The sequence below is a fragment of the Rissa tridactyla genome, chromosome 1 (genome assembly GCF_028500815.1).
Source record: "Rissa tridactyla isolate bRisTri1 chromosome 1, bRisTri1.patW.cur.20221130, whole genome shotgun sequence".
Classification (NCBI taxonomy): domain Eukaryota; kingdom Metazoa; phylum Chordata; class Aves; order Charadriiformes; family Laridae; genus Rissa; species Rissa tridactyla.
The window spans coordinates 36,624,490-36,638,602 of NC_071466.1; the positions used below are offsets into that span (position 1 = coordinate 36,624,490).

General features: G+C 39.7%; 1 protein-coding gene across 1 annotated transcript in view; it reads left to right on the forward strand.

The window, feature by feature from the left end:
- The window catches only part of VWA8 (von Willebrand factor A domain containing 8), a 196,884-nt gene that overhangs the window by 129,019 nt on the left and 53,752 nt on the right, over window positions 1-14,113 (forward strand). The window contains exons 30-35 of the mRNA XM_054190234.1: window positions 4,648-4,764; window positions 5,217-5,281; window positions 5,381-5,506; window positions 6,135-6,244; window positions 8,325-8,479; window positions 10,155-10,356. Of these exons, the coding sequence (XP_054046209.1) occupies window positions 4,648-4,764; window positions 5,217-5,281; window positions 5,381-5,506; window positions 6,135-6,244; window positions 8,325-8,479; window positions 10,155-10,356 (775 nt within the window). The remainder of the gene's footprint in view (window positions 1-4,647; window positions 4,765-5,216; window positions 5,282-5,380; window positions 5,507-6,134; window positions 6,245-8,324; window positions 8,480-10,154; window positions 10,357-14,113) is intronic.

The window sequence follows — 14,113 nt, forward strand, 5'->3', positions numbered from 1 at the left end:
ATGCCAACTGGAAGAAATATGATTCTGAAGTTACCTGCTTGTGGTGATTGCCTGTGCGGTTGTCTTGCGGAATGCTGCCGTTGTAGTCTTCCCAGCCACTGCTATCCTTCCTTACGTCAGGGCTCACGTGTTAGGATCTCTGCGTTTTCAGTTCCCACCAACTCAAAAGAGGGATTCTCAAGTAGTTTAATTTTTCCACATAGAGCTTAGGTTTTATTCTCAACTCTTCCTGCAGTGGAGCCATGGAAAACTCATGTGCTTCCTTTGTGCATCTCTGAAATGAGGTGGATATTGCTGTGTATGAAATGAAATCCATTGTTATTGCTGTTAGTAGGTAAGCATATAGTCTAAGCTAATCATCCAAGTGCCTTCCATATCTGTTGCGAGGATAAAGGTGTTCTGCAAGAGCAGCTCATCCCAGCTAAGGTAGAGCATGATGAATTGCCCTCTGGAGGTGCCTCTCTCTTTCCATTGTCTACGAAAGTAGCCTTGACGTGTAGTGAAGGTGCCTGCCTTCAGGTGTACTAAGGTCACTAGCAGCCGTAAGCTCAGAATTTGCAGCGTTCACACATTAAGACAAGTAGATTAGTGGCACATCTGTATTTTGGGCCAGGCTCCAAGGGTTAGCTACTTGTGCTAAGGGTGCAGATCTTCAAGAAAAACAAGTAACGTAAATGATGTTTGTGATGCTTTAAAGGTTTGTCTACATGTACTTGCAAAAAGACCAAGAAGTATTAACAATATCTGTAGAAATAAGAAGTTGCATTCGTTAAATAAAGAAGTCCACTTGACAGCTGAAATTTCATAAATTATATAATCCATTAATTAGACAGTACTAAAAGGTAAAGATTTTTCACAATTCTTTGTTTTAATAAAGGTCTTCGGAGAATAATTGTTTCTGATTAAGTTATAAAAAAAGAACAATTTTAAACAGATGATAAACTTATTGGAAAGGATGAGATGATGATATTGTGGCTCTTCAAATAAGCTTGTGTGATTTATTTCCCAGCTGACATCCATCTGGATTCAATAGAGCCCTCCAGTGAAATAAAATGAAAAATCACCATTCCTTCCTGTCTTTTTAAATAAAATTTTACTAAAACTAAACTCCTCGGGGATTTAACTTAATAGCACAAACCAGAGATTTATCTGCTTTTAAGCCACCTTTACATCTTCTTGGAAGAAAGGGTAGATGATTCTGTTCCTTGCGGTGGCCATTGGTCTTGATGAGTGCAGCCTGTTTTGACTATCTTTCTGTTCAGACTAAGCTGATAGACTTTGAAAAGACTCTTCAGAAATCTCACGTCATTTCCTCGTAAGGTGGGAATTGCATTCATCTTTTCGAAGAGCCCTGACCTCCCCACGAGTACTTCAGGGCATACCCCTATTTCCTATAAGGCTTCACGCCTGCCTACTTCACTTTTTCTTTCTGCACCTATTGCTTTTACTGCTCAGGAGGAGAGCAAATACAGACTGAAAAGAATTTTGATAACTTTATGCATGATTTTATATGGGATTATAGGAGGAAAATGCACATGGGGAATTAACTGCACACTTCCATTTTTTCGTACAAGTATTTTGCACTGTTGAAAGGCTACAACTGGACGGAGAGAGTAACCTACAGTCCGCCTGAGGGAGCACAAGTTTTGCCCAGGCAGTGTCCTGCCAGCATCCTTTAACTCTGCTTTTGTCTTTCTTGGTCAGGAAGTGGGGTAGGGAGGGAGGGAAGTGCTTTTCCTTGTCCCACGTGCTGCTGGAGCTCTTCGTCAAAGCTCTCAGATAGCAAGGGAGTGGGAGAATCTGTGGCACAGAAGCTGACAGAGATCCACCTCACTCACTGCACGTAGAAGATGGCAAACATCCTTTAAAAGAAGACTTTTTTTAATGGTTTGTGATCTGGCCTGAAACACGAGTGGGGACCTGCGTATGGAAGGACCTGCAACCTACTAGCAGTAACGCCTGAAGCCTCTAGTCCCCATAATATTCTGGTGCATCCGTTCAGGAGGAAGGGTGTGTTTTCTTCAAAAACTAGTTGAAATTATTAAATTCTCTTTTTTGTTGTTGTTTCTTATGTAAGGCTTTCCTTTTCTATAAGCACACCTTATAGAAAAGGAAAGGTGTTCTTAAATTAAAGGTGTGCACCTTCTGTAGAAAAGGTGAAGACTTTCCTTTTCTGTAAGCACAAAGCTTGTACCTCTATTTGCTGTTCTCAGTTCCCTGAAATCTCTGGTACCATCAAGTCTCCCAAATCATCTGAAAGACATCGCTCGCATTAATTGGAACACCGGTAATCTGCTTTCATACATTTCCCACCTCTGAAGGCCTGGTGGTTTGAGCCCAAATCCATAAATTCTTCCACAGATTTTTTTCTTTGAGCCTAAGGAACCATATGATATATCTACATCTGTGCATCTGTGCCAAATATTTACATGTCAGGATTGTTATGTGTGTCTCACTCAAGAGGTCCGTGAGTGGTACTAATAGAAAAGGTGCTTTTGGGACAGGAGGCAAGGAGAGGTGCAGAGGGGTTACCCTGCCAAGCTCAGGAGCAGCCTCATCTGAAGCTGACAGCTAACAAGGCCCTCTGTTTGCGAGCTCAGGATGCGAGCATCAAGGGCAGAAGAGAAGAAAACGATGAGGCCGTACAAGGAGAAGAAAACAAGAGAGTTAAACTGAATTGTTTGCACTGTCGCACTCTGAAATTGGTGTGTATTCCTTCCCCTAACCCTCCTCTCTGTCTGCGAGACCATCAGGAACAGCTTCCCATACCAGCAAAGTGAAATCACAGCCCTGTTTGGTTTAAGGACTTTTAAGAGGAAAATGCTGGCTAAAATAAAAACAGCAGTAAGGAAAGGGAAACTTTGCAGTAACTAAAAATAAAGGCACGCCACTTCATGAGATTGGTTATTGCATCTGTCCAGAGTTTGGAATTCCAGACATCGGGGTCGGGAGGTCGCCCAAAGGTTACTTTTCTCCCAGTCGAGAACAAACACAGCGGAATTGCACACCAACGTCTTTTCCCAGCCCACTTGAAGAGTTGCCAAAGCTGCTCTTGGATGTGTTCGCAAGTGACGCAAAAATCTATTCTTAAACACAGACAGAATATACATCAGTCACTTAGCACAGAAGGAAACCATTAACATCAAAAGGGGTGGAGTAGGGAGGCTTTTTATATTACCAACTGCTCTCATAAATTTAATGCTAATTGGAGGAATGTAATTGATTCATATGTGTTCTTTATCTCACGTGGAAGGCTAATGCATTGCTTTGGTTCAGCGATGCTGTTGCAGAATTATATAAATAAAACATGGCAGAAAACCAAAATCCAAAGCAAATGCCCTATTTTTTTTTCCTGAACCGCGTTTCTGTAATTTTGGTTTGTAATACATAAGCAAACTTCTTTTTTTAGAGGTACTGAACTCTAGCTGAAATTCCCAAATGCTCCAAATGACATGGTAATATTTCAAATGCTTTACCATATTTAGCTTCAAATTACTATCATTATTAAATAAAGTTAATTCTTCCAAATAATCCTAGTGAAAGTATGAAGGGTACCCAAAAAGAACAAAACCCCTGTGACTCAGATTGTTTGTATTTGTTTTATTTAGGAGAATTTGTGGGAATTTATGTTTTACTCCCTTAACGTCTATCATGCGTTATTGCAGATGTTGTACGTAGACGGTTTACTTTTAGTAAGTCTTTGCAGAACCTAATGTCCTTGCAGAACCTAATATTTCCTTGAACGGCAAACAAAAAATTCAACCCAAGGCCTAATTAACTTGTTCTTTTGTACCTTTTAAATTTCATTTTTGGCGGTTAAGGTTAGCCCTGAATGATTGCACTCTTGAATTTTTAGTTAAGTACTTTGTAAAAAGAAATGTTTAAAACGTCCCCATCATTTGACGTCATGCATGGACCCTGGGGCGTTGGGTAACAAACTGAGAAATCTGAAGTTCAAAAATTTAGCATACCATATTTTCACATGTGAGATGTGGAGGACCCTTGCACTGCTCTGTTCAGTATCCTGTCTGCTTCTGACCTCCGTCCTCGAGTCATCCCGCGGTCCTCCAACAGCTGTCCTGCCTCTGACACCGTAAGCTGTCTGAGCGCGCAGGTCACGGAAGGATTGTCACGCACTGGGATATTTAATGGGCTCCACAGTATCATAAGTATGAACTTGGAGAGAACATACTAAGTCATTTCTTCTCTCGGCAGTTTTGCACCTTTGGTGTAACTTAAGCAATGGGTACTTTAGAAGAATGCTGAGAAAACATAAAAATTGAAATGAAGTATTTTAGTGACTTGACAGAATAAAACTGGTATGTCTTTCACATGTAGCTGACTACAGCTTAGACATGTAAACCATGCTATTTCCTAGAGCCTATGCAGAAGTGAATGTGAGATGCATAGATAAAACATTATGGAAAAACTGAAATATCATTCCAGCCCTTTTTGCATGTACTTAACCTCTACCATTAAATTTCTCCATGAGCTTTGAAATGAACCAAGAAGGTTCAGCCTACGTTTTCCAACAAAGTCTAGATCATCTTTTCAAAATGTCCTAGAGTTGCAAAAGCGCTTCAGATAGATTTGTTGTAGTCTCTCAAGTGGGCTTGAGATGTACCCGGATCTGCTTTTCATTTACAGAGCAATGTTGTGTTGTTGCTGGATACAAACAACGGTGCCCTTCGCCGCCTGTTGCTCTTACCAGATGCTCAAGAGTCTCCTAAGAGAACATCTTGGTGGAGCAGCAAAGAAGAGATGGTGAGGAATAGAACCTGCCTCTATCATACTAAGTCCTTTTTTTAAAATCAAAGCTCAATATTGGAAAAACTGCCTTGGGATCATTTATCTTTCTGTTTTTACAGCCTTAATTGTTTACTTTTATGTCTATTTAAATGCTTTACACATGATATGAAAAATATAATAAGTTCTGTTGTCTGAGGATATGTATCTTTAAAATATCCCTCTGTGGAACTAGAAATGGGAATAAGGGGACATTTTGTTACAAGGGATTATGTCCAAAATAATGAACTCAATTGTGATGCAATTATGTGACTTGGGACAAGGCAGACTAAATAGCATTTTGAGAGGTAATATATGCTGTGGATTGTTCTAAATAAAGGAAAAATGTAGTACCCTTTCAGGGGAGCCAGGGAAACTCACTGGGACAAATCTAATAAACGCTAATTGCTGTATGGCATATTTTTATACAGAGCAACTACAAAATGTGCCGAGAGTTTTCACACAAAAACTGGCTGGTGTTCTACAAGGAAGCAGGGTGAGAGTAAATTATATCCTTGTATTATATTGATTTATAACAGATCTCCTTGTGTACATCCCTGTCTGATTATTCTTTTCTTGGCTTCAAATTTTACAGAAACCGCCTTATTGTACTGGATGTGTTAGAGGGTCAAACTCATACCATCTCACTTCCGATCAATCTGAAATCTGTTTTCCTGGCGGCTGAAGACCGGTGGCTCTTGGTGGAAAATGAAACAAATCAGTTAGTTATTCCTAGTCTTCTTGATGCCAGCATTTCTTGTTTGTGTTTGTTTTATGTTCAGGAATTTCATTCCTGGTGTCAGAGTTGTTTTTTCGGTTTTTGAGACTGGCTAGATTTAAACAGTTGGTGTTTAAGATGCAGATTTGCTCTGCTGAAAGTGCAGGTAGGCTTTTAGAGTAGGAAATGAACAGGATGTGCCTGCCTAAATTCATGCCTCTGAAAACCTAGACTAGCTTTGATTATATGCCTGCTAATACTGTCTTTACTGAGGTGGTATTGATCTTTAGAAATGAGGATGTTGGTGGACCTAGCTTTGGAAATACAGCCACATCGTCCAGACTTAGTGCCTGCTTGCTTTACTTTCATGGTCACATGAAAGAAATATTACTTTTTATAAATGCACAGCAAATAAAAGTGTGTAAATAGTTACCAGAAGACAAATCTGCCACTTGCTGGCTTACCCTCTCTGTCTCACAGATGTTTGGTAGATCGTATTTAGTTTCAGCAAAAGGTGTTGATAACCTTGTTTATATAAGTATTGAATGTTTTTGCTGTTTCGGAAGATGAAAGTCCTTGTTTAGAGTTACAAGCTTAATCAGGAATTATTATAAGTGTGTATCCTTTACAGGAAATTTCTTTTGACCAAGCGTGCCCATATGGAAGCTGAAGACAGTGAGGTTTGCCAGCTGTATGCATTGAGTGAAGAGCCAGCTGACATGGGATTTGGCTTAACAACGGGTATTGAATGCAACCTTGGCTTATTCTTTTTTTCTTTTTTTCTTTCCTTTTTTTTTTTTTAAATCATTTCTGTGTTTGCAGCTGCACAAACAAGGCTCTTTCACTTTAAAGGTCTGAGTAACCTTCTCTTTTGATTCTCTTTTTGTCCTCACCTTATCATGTTTGGTTAATAATAACTTTTCACAAAGCATGGCAAATTCCATGCTCAGACTTCAGGTTGTTTGAATAAATCATCTTTGTTTCATCGTAACATTTAAGGCCCTAAGTCACGGACTTTCAGGAAACGTACAAGCATACAGAATGGAAAAGGAAAAAAGATGACTAGGCAGGAATTAGAACATAGGAATAGAAGGGACCAAATACGTCGATGAGTCCAGCCTGTACGCTGCTGCAGGTCTGTTACGCACTCTCAGATGAGCTAGAAGACATTTCCCAACACATAAAAATACAAAAGACCTAGTGTTAGAACAGAACAGAAGTTACAGTTTCTAAAGTTCTGCAGATAGTGTTCAGAAGGCCATTGAGGCCATCACACCTGTGTTAGAAGACGGGGGCAATTTGTCCGGTAAAATTCCCAGATGGTGCTAGGCATTGAGGCATGCCTTATCTACAGAAGGTGGCAGAAATCTCCAACGGTCATCATTCTGCCTGGCTTCAAGATCTGCCTGTCTTCAGATCTGATGACATTTTCAACCCTGAGCATTTGACCACGGTGCACAAAATCTTTAGTCGACATGGTTTGATAGCAGTGGAAGTACATGTGCATCCCACCTAACACTTTATAGGCTTTGGCCTGTTGCCAGTGTGTCTCAGACAGAGAGGGGGAAAAAATAGAGAAACCGTTTTATATCTGTTAAAGAGAAAAAAAGTTTCATCCTGGTCCTTGTGGCTAGCATAAGTATGAAGAATGAGATTAACACAGTGTAAATATGATACAAGCAAATGTGATTGACAAATAACAAATGGAGCTTATTTTACACAAACAGCAACAAATTGGATACCAAAGACTCTAGCCGCAGCTTAAATGTCTAGGATCCTTTTTATCTCTTGTACAGTTTACTCTATCAACTTATCAAGCTCCATCAGAGCACAGTAGTTTCCTTCCTCTTATTCCCTTATTTAGAAACCATTATAGCGTATCATTCCTCAGATGGGTAGAAACGTTATTATAATTTCCAGTCCCAAAGTATTTGTGAACAGTTTATAGCTGCATGCTTTTTGTGCTATTTTTATCCTTTGTTATCTTATTTCTTCTCTTCCAATCTCAGAAGTTATCATATCCCCTCTCCACTTTTTTCCAAATCATCCAGCAGACCCCGAATGTAACATCTTCAGACCGTTCTCATTCTTTGAGGCAGAACCTGTGGCAGGAGAACTAAGAAAAGGTAGACCAGTGTGGGTTTGCCACTGACCCAAACCAGTAGCCCATTCATCCTTTGAGGGAGGAAAGATTTTCTCCCGCTGCCAGGTAAAGGAGATAGTCTGCCCATTGAAGTGGAAACAGTGTATGCTGCAGAACTAAAGATAACGAGTTCTGACTGTGTTGATAATTTGAGGCAAGGTAAAGGGCTGTTACAGTTGCACAGAATAAAATTTAGTTTGACCTAGCTTAAAGAAAAAGAAAACTAGACCATTATTTGCCAGAAAATGTATTACAAATAACATCATTTAAATTGCAAAGACAGCAAGACAGCTACCAAGCAATGTCACGTTGACACCTGTGCAAACCTACATTTTGCCTTTTTCTGTATTTGCATTCTAACAATCTTCAATGAGATCACATGCTGGTCTACTCCATAGGCTTCCTGCCTCATTTGCACAGTAGAGGGCAAAATTAAGTGGTATAAGCAACTACAAAGCTAGTATTTCCTGATTTTAAGTACTTAACTTTGCAAAAATAACATTATTTCCTGCCTTCTTTTCTGTGTCACGGTATAGCATAATCAAATCTTCTGCTTTTTAGTAATTTTATGCGCAAAGTAATAGCAATGACCAGTGCTCAGCGCTCGTACGGTTAATATTGTTTCCTATTGCACATCTGGATTTAATGACGTTCGTTTTGTTTAATTTCCCTGTTTAGCGTCAGAGCTGTGTGTGCCGCATGCAGTTTCGAGTGACCAGCTATCTTCAGAAAACCTCAGTGCAGCTGTGGGACAAAAGATCAGCTCCCCCAACAGGATTTTCTCAGATGAACATAATTACGCTACTATTGTTATTGGTTTCCCAGACCTCTTGGTAAATACTCGGCATTATTATACAATGAAGTAATATGATCTCACTTGTTCTGTAACCAGTTAAGTACCTGTTTACCAAATGATATGGAAAAAGAAGGGAATGACAGTAAATGACAAATTCATGTAGTGTACACCGTTTGGTAGGGTAGTCTAATCTAGAGGGATTTGAGTGGAGTTTGAAATAAGAAATTGGAGACCATAATGTCTAGCACGGATAAAATTCATTGTAGGCAAGTTCTGAATAGTGCTGGCAAGAGGGATATTTTCTAGATCTTGTGTTTTTATAGATTTTTAATGAAATATAACCACCGAGAACAAGGATGTCGGTATCATTTTGGACTGTTCAGTGTGAACTTTTTGGTCAGTGTGCAGCAGCTAGCAAGACTCTAGCTTTAAGAAAAAGAAAAAAGACCCAGAAAATCGTAACAAAACCACACATCCCCTTCACTATTTAATAATATAGTTAAGTGTAAATACTGCATGTAATTGTGCTCACTCCTGTGACACAATTAGGAAAGGACCAGAAAGGAAAGTGAAAGTTAACAGTGTAATGACTAAGGCTGTCGCAAGGAATGGAGGTAAACACGGGGAAAATAAAAGCAGTATGTTTAATTCTTTAGATTTATTTATATTTACTACCTAATGATACATAGAAAGGGTGGTGCTTACAGAATAAATAAGTCTGTGTCATGTTTGCGTAATAAATTGGGGCAAATTAGACAATGTAACTGCTAACAGACCTGAATTTTGGGAAAGCCAAATGATTGAAGAAAATAGTCTGAAATCCAAAATGATTCCAAAATAAGCTTTTGTCAATAAGACATTCCCTGCCTTTGCAATTAGCTTTTGAGTTTTACTTGATTTGCATTTATATTACCAGATTGATTGTACTAGCTTTTGGTACCATTTATAATAGATGTGAGTTTATTGCTGGAAAAAAGAGTTAGTCTAGAGGAGGGAGTAGTAAAGATGCTACACACTTCAATACCAACACTGGTGATGAAGCGTTTTGCTCTCCTTGATTTAGACTGAGGCCCTGTCTTTCCTTATACATGGTTTTAAATCTCTGTGTGAACGTCAAAGAGGGGGGTGCTAAAGGTGAATGTGAGGCAGGTGGGACAAAACTTCAGATTCAGTGTTTATGGTGTATGTGTTTAGTAGGAACAAGGTATCTGAGCTCTTATTCATAGTAGCAATGCTCAGATGACCAAACGTAGAGGGCTTCTTCAAGATGAGGTGATTTATTCTCTAGGCTCTACTGCCTATAGCGGGAGACGAAGAACTCTGGCTCAGATGTGGACACCTACATTTATGTCTCTGTTCCAGGAGTCAAATCCCAGCCTTAATGTCTAGCTTTGAATTCATTACTGAAATATCTGTTTGTGGTGCTTTCTGTTCCTGGTTCAACATGAAAAAAAATGTTGATTCAGCTTCAGATATTCAAAGAGTCTCAATTCCTAAAACTTGTGTAGGCAGTCTGTTGTTTTTCACACCTATAGGAGTTTTTAATGACAAAATAATCCAGGTCTTTTCCTTGTCATGTGGTGACATGAGAGTGAACCACAGTAGCCACATTTGTTTTGAAATTAGATAAGAAGTGGAACTTATCAAGAAACACTTGTTCTTAGGCTCAATAATAGTAACATTTTGTTCACTAGACTCCTTCTCTCTTGCAGTCTCCTAGTGAAGTGTATAGCTGGAAAAGAAACTCCTCTCTGAGTCACAAACGTGCTTCTCCTTCTGATCCGTTTTATTATGGAGCCCGGAGGAAAACAGGAGCTGCAAAACAAACCAATTGTGCGACTTTATTGGCTTCTAATCAAATAGTCAGAATTTTAGCACCTGGAGATGTGCCTTTGAAAGACATTTACCCAAAAGGTAAGAGGTTCATATACTTGTGCTGCAACAACTGTGCACACTTGGTTTTGTTTTGTAAACTGCAATCACTCATGAATTTTTCCAAAATGTTTTTAAATAATCACAAAGCAAGCATTTGAGAGTTAGTTGCACTCATTTTTAAAATTAATTTGGATCTTATTAACATGCTGAATTATATTTCTGAGGAATTAACGGGCTACCTACACTGTGAATATCCCAGTGGATGGGATCTCCCTCTGTCCTCACTGGGAACCAGCTACAGGAATATGATCATTCCAGTTCAGCAATCGTCCTTCACCAGTACTTCCAGCCTCTGCTCAGTGCCACGCAGACGCACAGTGATAAGACAAACCTGTTGTCCATCTCGCTCGGTATTCTGTCTGCAGCAGGGCCAATAGAGGTTATTTCAGGAATGCATGTGAGCCTGACCACTTCTCCGTCTTCCCCTTCATACTTTCTCAACATTTGCAGTAATTTTATTAGGGATGTTGCAGGGGGCATCCCTGCCTCAGCCTTGAAATCTCGTTTTATGGACCTGTTGTCCACAAGTTTGTCTGGTCCCTCTTTGAACTTGTGTGTCTCCAGAGCAAGCTCAGAAGTTCACTACTCTCTGTCATCAACTGATCTCCTACGAGGTTTATCAAGTGCCCCTCGTTCTATCATTGCAGGCTTGGGTGAATCACAGTTCTGCATCACCTTAACCATCACCTTCGTGACTTTGTAACCTTCAGTCACATCGACCTTCTCTCCAAACTGAAGAGGCCCAGGCTTTTTAGTTCTCTTGTCCAAGAGAGCGTTGTATGAGCAACATTCACATACCCCAAAACCATCCTCCTTTTACACACTAATAAAGCAGGTATAGACTACAGACCTCAGACTTATTTGTGCTACCGTGCCAAGCTTTATGTTATCATTGCGTCTTTAGCTTCTTCAGCCGATAACTGAAAATATACCAATTAGTGCTAAATAACAGGCTTTGTGAGTTTTGCATTAATTACCTCTAGAAATCTCCAAGGAAAGGTCAGCATCAAAAGAGAAACCTCAGAAAATATTTGTATATGGTAGAACGGTAGATTTTTTTGAATTCAGCACAAGAAGCTGTTCCTGATTTGTTCTGTATATGAACTCTCTGTCCCAGAATAAATTTTTTATTCCAAATCAACTCCCTTTTATAAAATAAATGATCTAATGTGTCTGCCCTCATTTAACGCAGATTAACTTACCTGTGTAGAGAAATCCTTTTATTTATTACTAAAAGGATAAAACATTTACTTGACTAAAGAAACAAAGTCAAGGATGTAAACAGGGTGGAAAATAGAAGTTACCTATATTTGTCAAGAAAAGGTTAGCTTTTAAAAAGATTAAACTTAATAATAGGTTAGAGTTAGCATGATGATCTTGGAACTAGGTATACCACTTCAGGCTGTAATCTTCTCATACTTTATAAACTGCTGAAGGGTCAGACTGCGTAATTTTTTTTAGGCCTTCACATTAAAAAAAACCCCAAACCTAACCCTGAAGTGGATGGTATAAAAATTCCGCAGGTAAATCTTCTGAGCTTTTGATAAAATTAGTTTATTTGTTTGGGAGTGAGGGAGGGATACCATGCTTCCAAATGGTACCTAACAGTTAACCTGACAGTTACTTCTAAACATCTTTTAAGTTGCTGTGGTATGTAACACATTATAATGCTAGATTAATATAATTAAAAACCAAGGGACATTCTTCATGAATCATGGATACCAGTGACCTGAATAAATTATCTGTCTGAGAGTTGGCTTCTGTCTGACCAAGCAGTTTAATTAATATCTGTTGTTCTAGCTGAACAAGATAGCTTTTTTTTTTCCCCTCAACTGTGGTGAAATATAGTCATGAATAGTGATTGATAGCTTTAAATTTATAGAAAATTTTATGAGCTATAGTTTGTAGAGTGCTTTATAGCCATTTAAGCTGAATGATTTAAGGCCTTCTTGAAGATCATTATCATTGATTTTTCTTTCCTAAATGATGTTTTAATTTATGAAGTACGAAAATTGATCTTATCTGAATCATGTTTAATATGACCTTACTGACACAATTAAATTGGACCCGAGGAAGACTCTACGTTTTCTATTCCATAGCCTTTTTTCAGGACTTCAGACATTTCCATTTATCAGTTAATGGTCAACTCTTCTAGTGGAGGAAGAGCTACAAGTGGAGTCCTACAGAGACCTGTGCTACTCAGCATAGTCGTGTTAAAAATGGAAAAATGAATGAACAGTGAGGTGGCAGTGTTTGCTAATGATACTGGTTATTATTCATGGTAGAAAGGATTCACCATGAAGGATTACAGGAGGACTACAATGCTGACTGCAATAGAAATGGCAGATGAAATTCAGTATAGATAAATATAGCGTACATGAAGGAAGAAAGAAAGAGCAGAGTCCAAATTCTATGTCTAAAATGGTGGGGCTGGTCAGTACATCTCAAGAGCATGATTTTGGGGTTATGATAGCATTTCATTAAAATATCAGTCCAAAGCTCAGTAGCAGTCAAAAAAGCAAATGAAATGTTAAGAATTACTAGGGAAGAAACAGAGAAAAACAGATAACATCTTTGTGTTGTTCTGTAAATCCATGTGTCCTTAACACCGTGTAGTTTTGCTCCTCTTTCTGAAGGTGGGAGAATGCTGAACTGGGATAAGTTCAGAAAAGGGCAACAAGGATGAGCAAGATTACATTGGCCAAACCTCCTGCATGTGGAGACAAGATCAGGAAAGGGGCATATGGTGGAGTTCTATAAGAACATGTAGGGCATGGAGATGTGGAAAAAGCAACAATTTTACACTGGGTACCAGAGTTAGGGGCTAGCTAATGAAGCTAGTTGGAACTTCATCAAAACAAACAAAAAGAGGTGGTTCTTCACAAAGCAATGAACCAACCTGTGAAACCTCTTCCCAAAGAATGTTGTGAGTGCTGAAACATGGGATCCAAAGGAAAATGACAAACTCATAGAAAGTTACTAAATAAAAACAAGAGACACCACATTCAGCTTAAGAAGCCCCTAGATTGGAACTGATTGGTGACTTGAGGAAAATACGAGGTGTGCTTGTCTTTCAAGCATCTAACATCTCTTGGAGACAGAATACTGGATTAGAAGGACCTAGCATTGCCATTGTTGTGGCATGAATCCAAAATCTTTCCAAGTGAAAATGGGAAGACAGAAGAAAAGAGACACGCATTCAGAGGGTCGTGATTAGGGGCACGGTCTAGTTGGAGGTCAGTGACAAGTGGTGTTCCCCAGGGGTCAGCACTGGGTCCAGTCCTCTTCAATATATTCATCAACGACCTGGATGAGGGGATAGAGTGCACCCTCAGCAAGTTCGCTGATGACACAAAGCTGGGTGGGGTGGCTGACACACCGGAAGGCTGTGCCGCCATACAGAGAGACCTGGACAGGTTGGAGAGTTGGGCAGAGAGGAACCTCATGAAATTCAACAAGGGCAAGTGTAGGGTGCTGCACCTGGGGAGGAATAACCCCATGCACCAGTACAGGTTGGGGGCTGACCTGCTGGAGAGCAGCTCTGTGGAAAGAGACCTGGGAGTCCTGGTGGGCGATAGGATGACCATGAGCCAGCAATGTGCCCTTGTGGCCAAGAAGGCCAATGGCATCCTGGGTTACATCAAGAAGAGTGTGGCCAGCAGGTGGAGGGAGGTCATCCTCCCCCTCTACTCTTCCTTGGTGAGACCGCACCTGGAGTACTGTGTCCAGTTCTGGG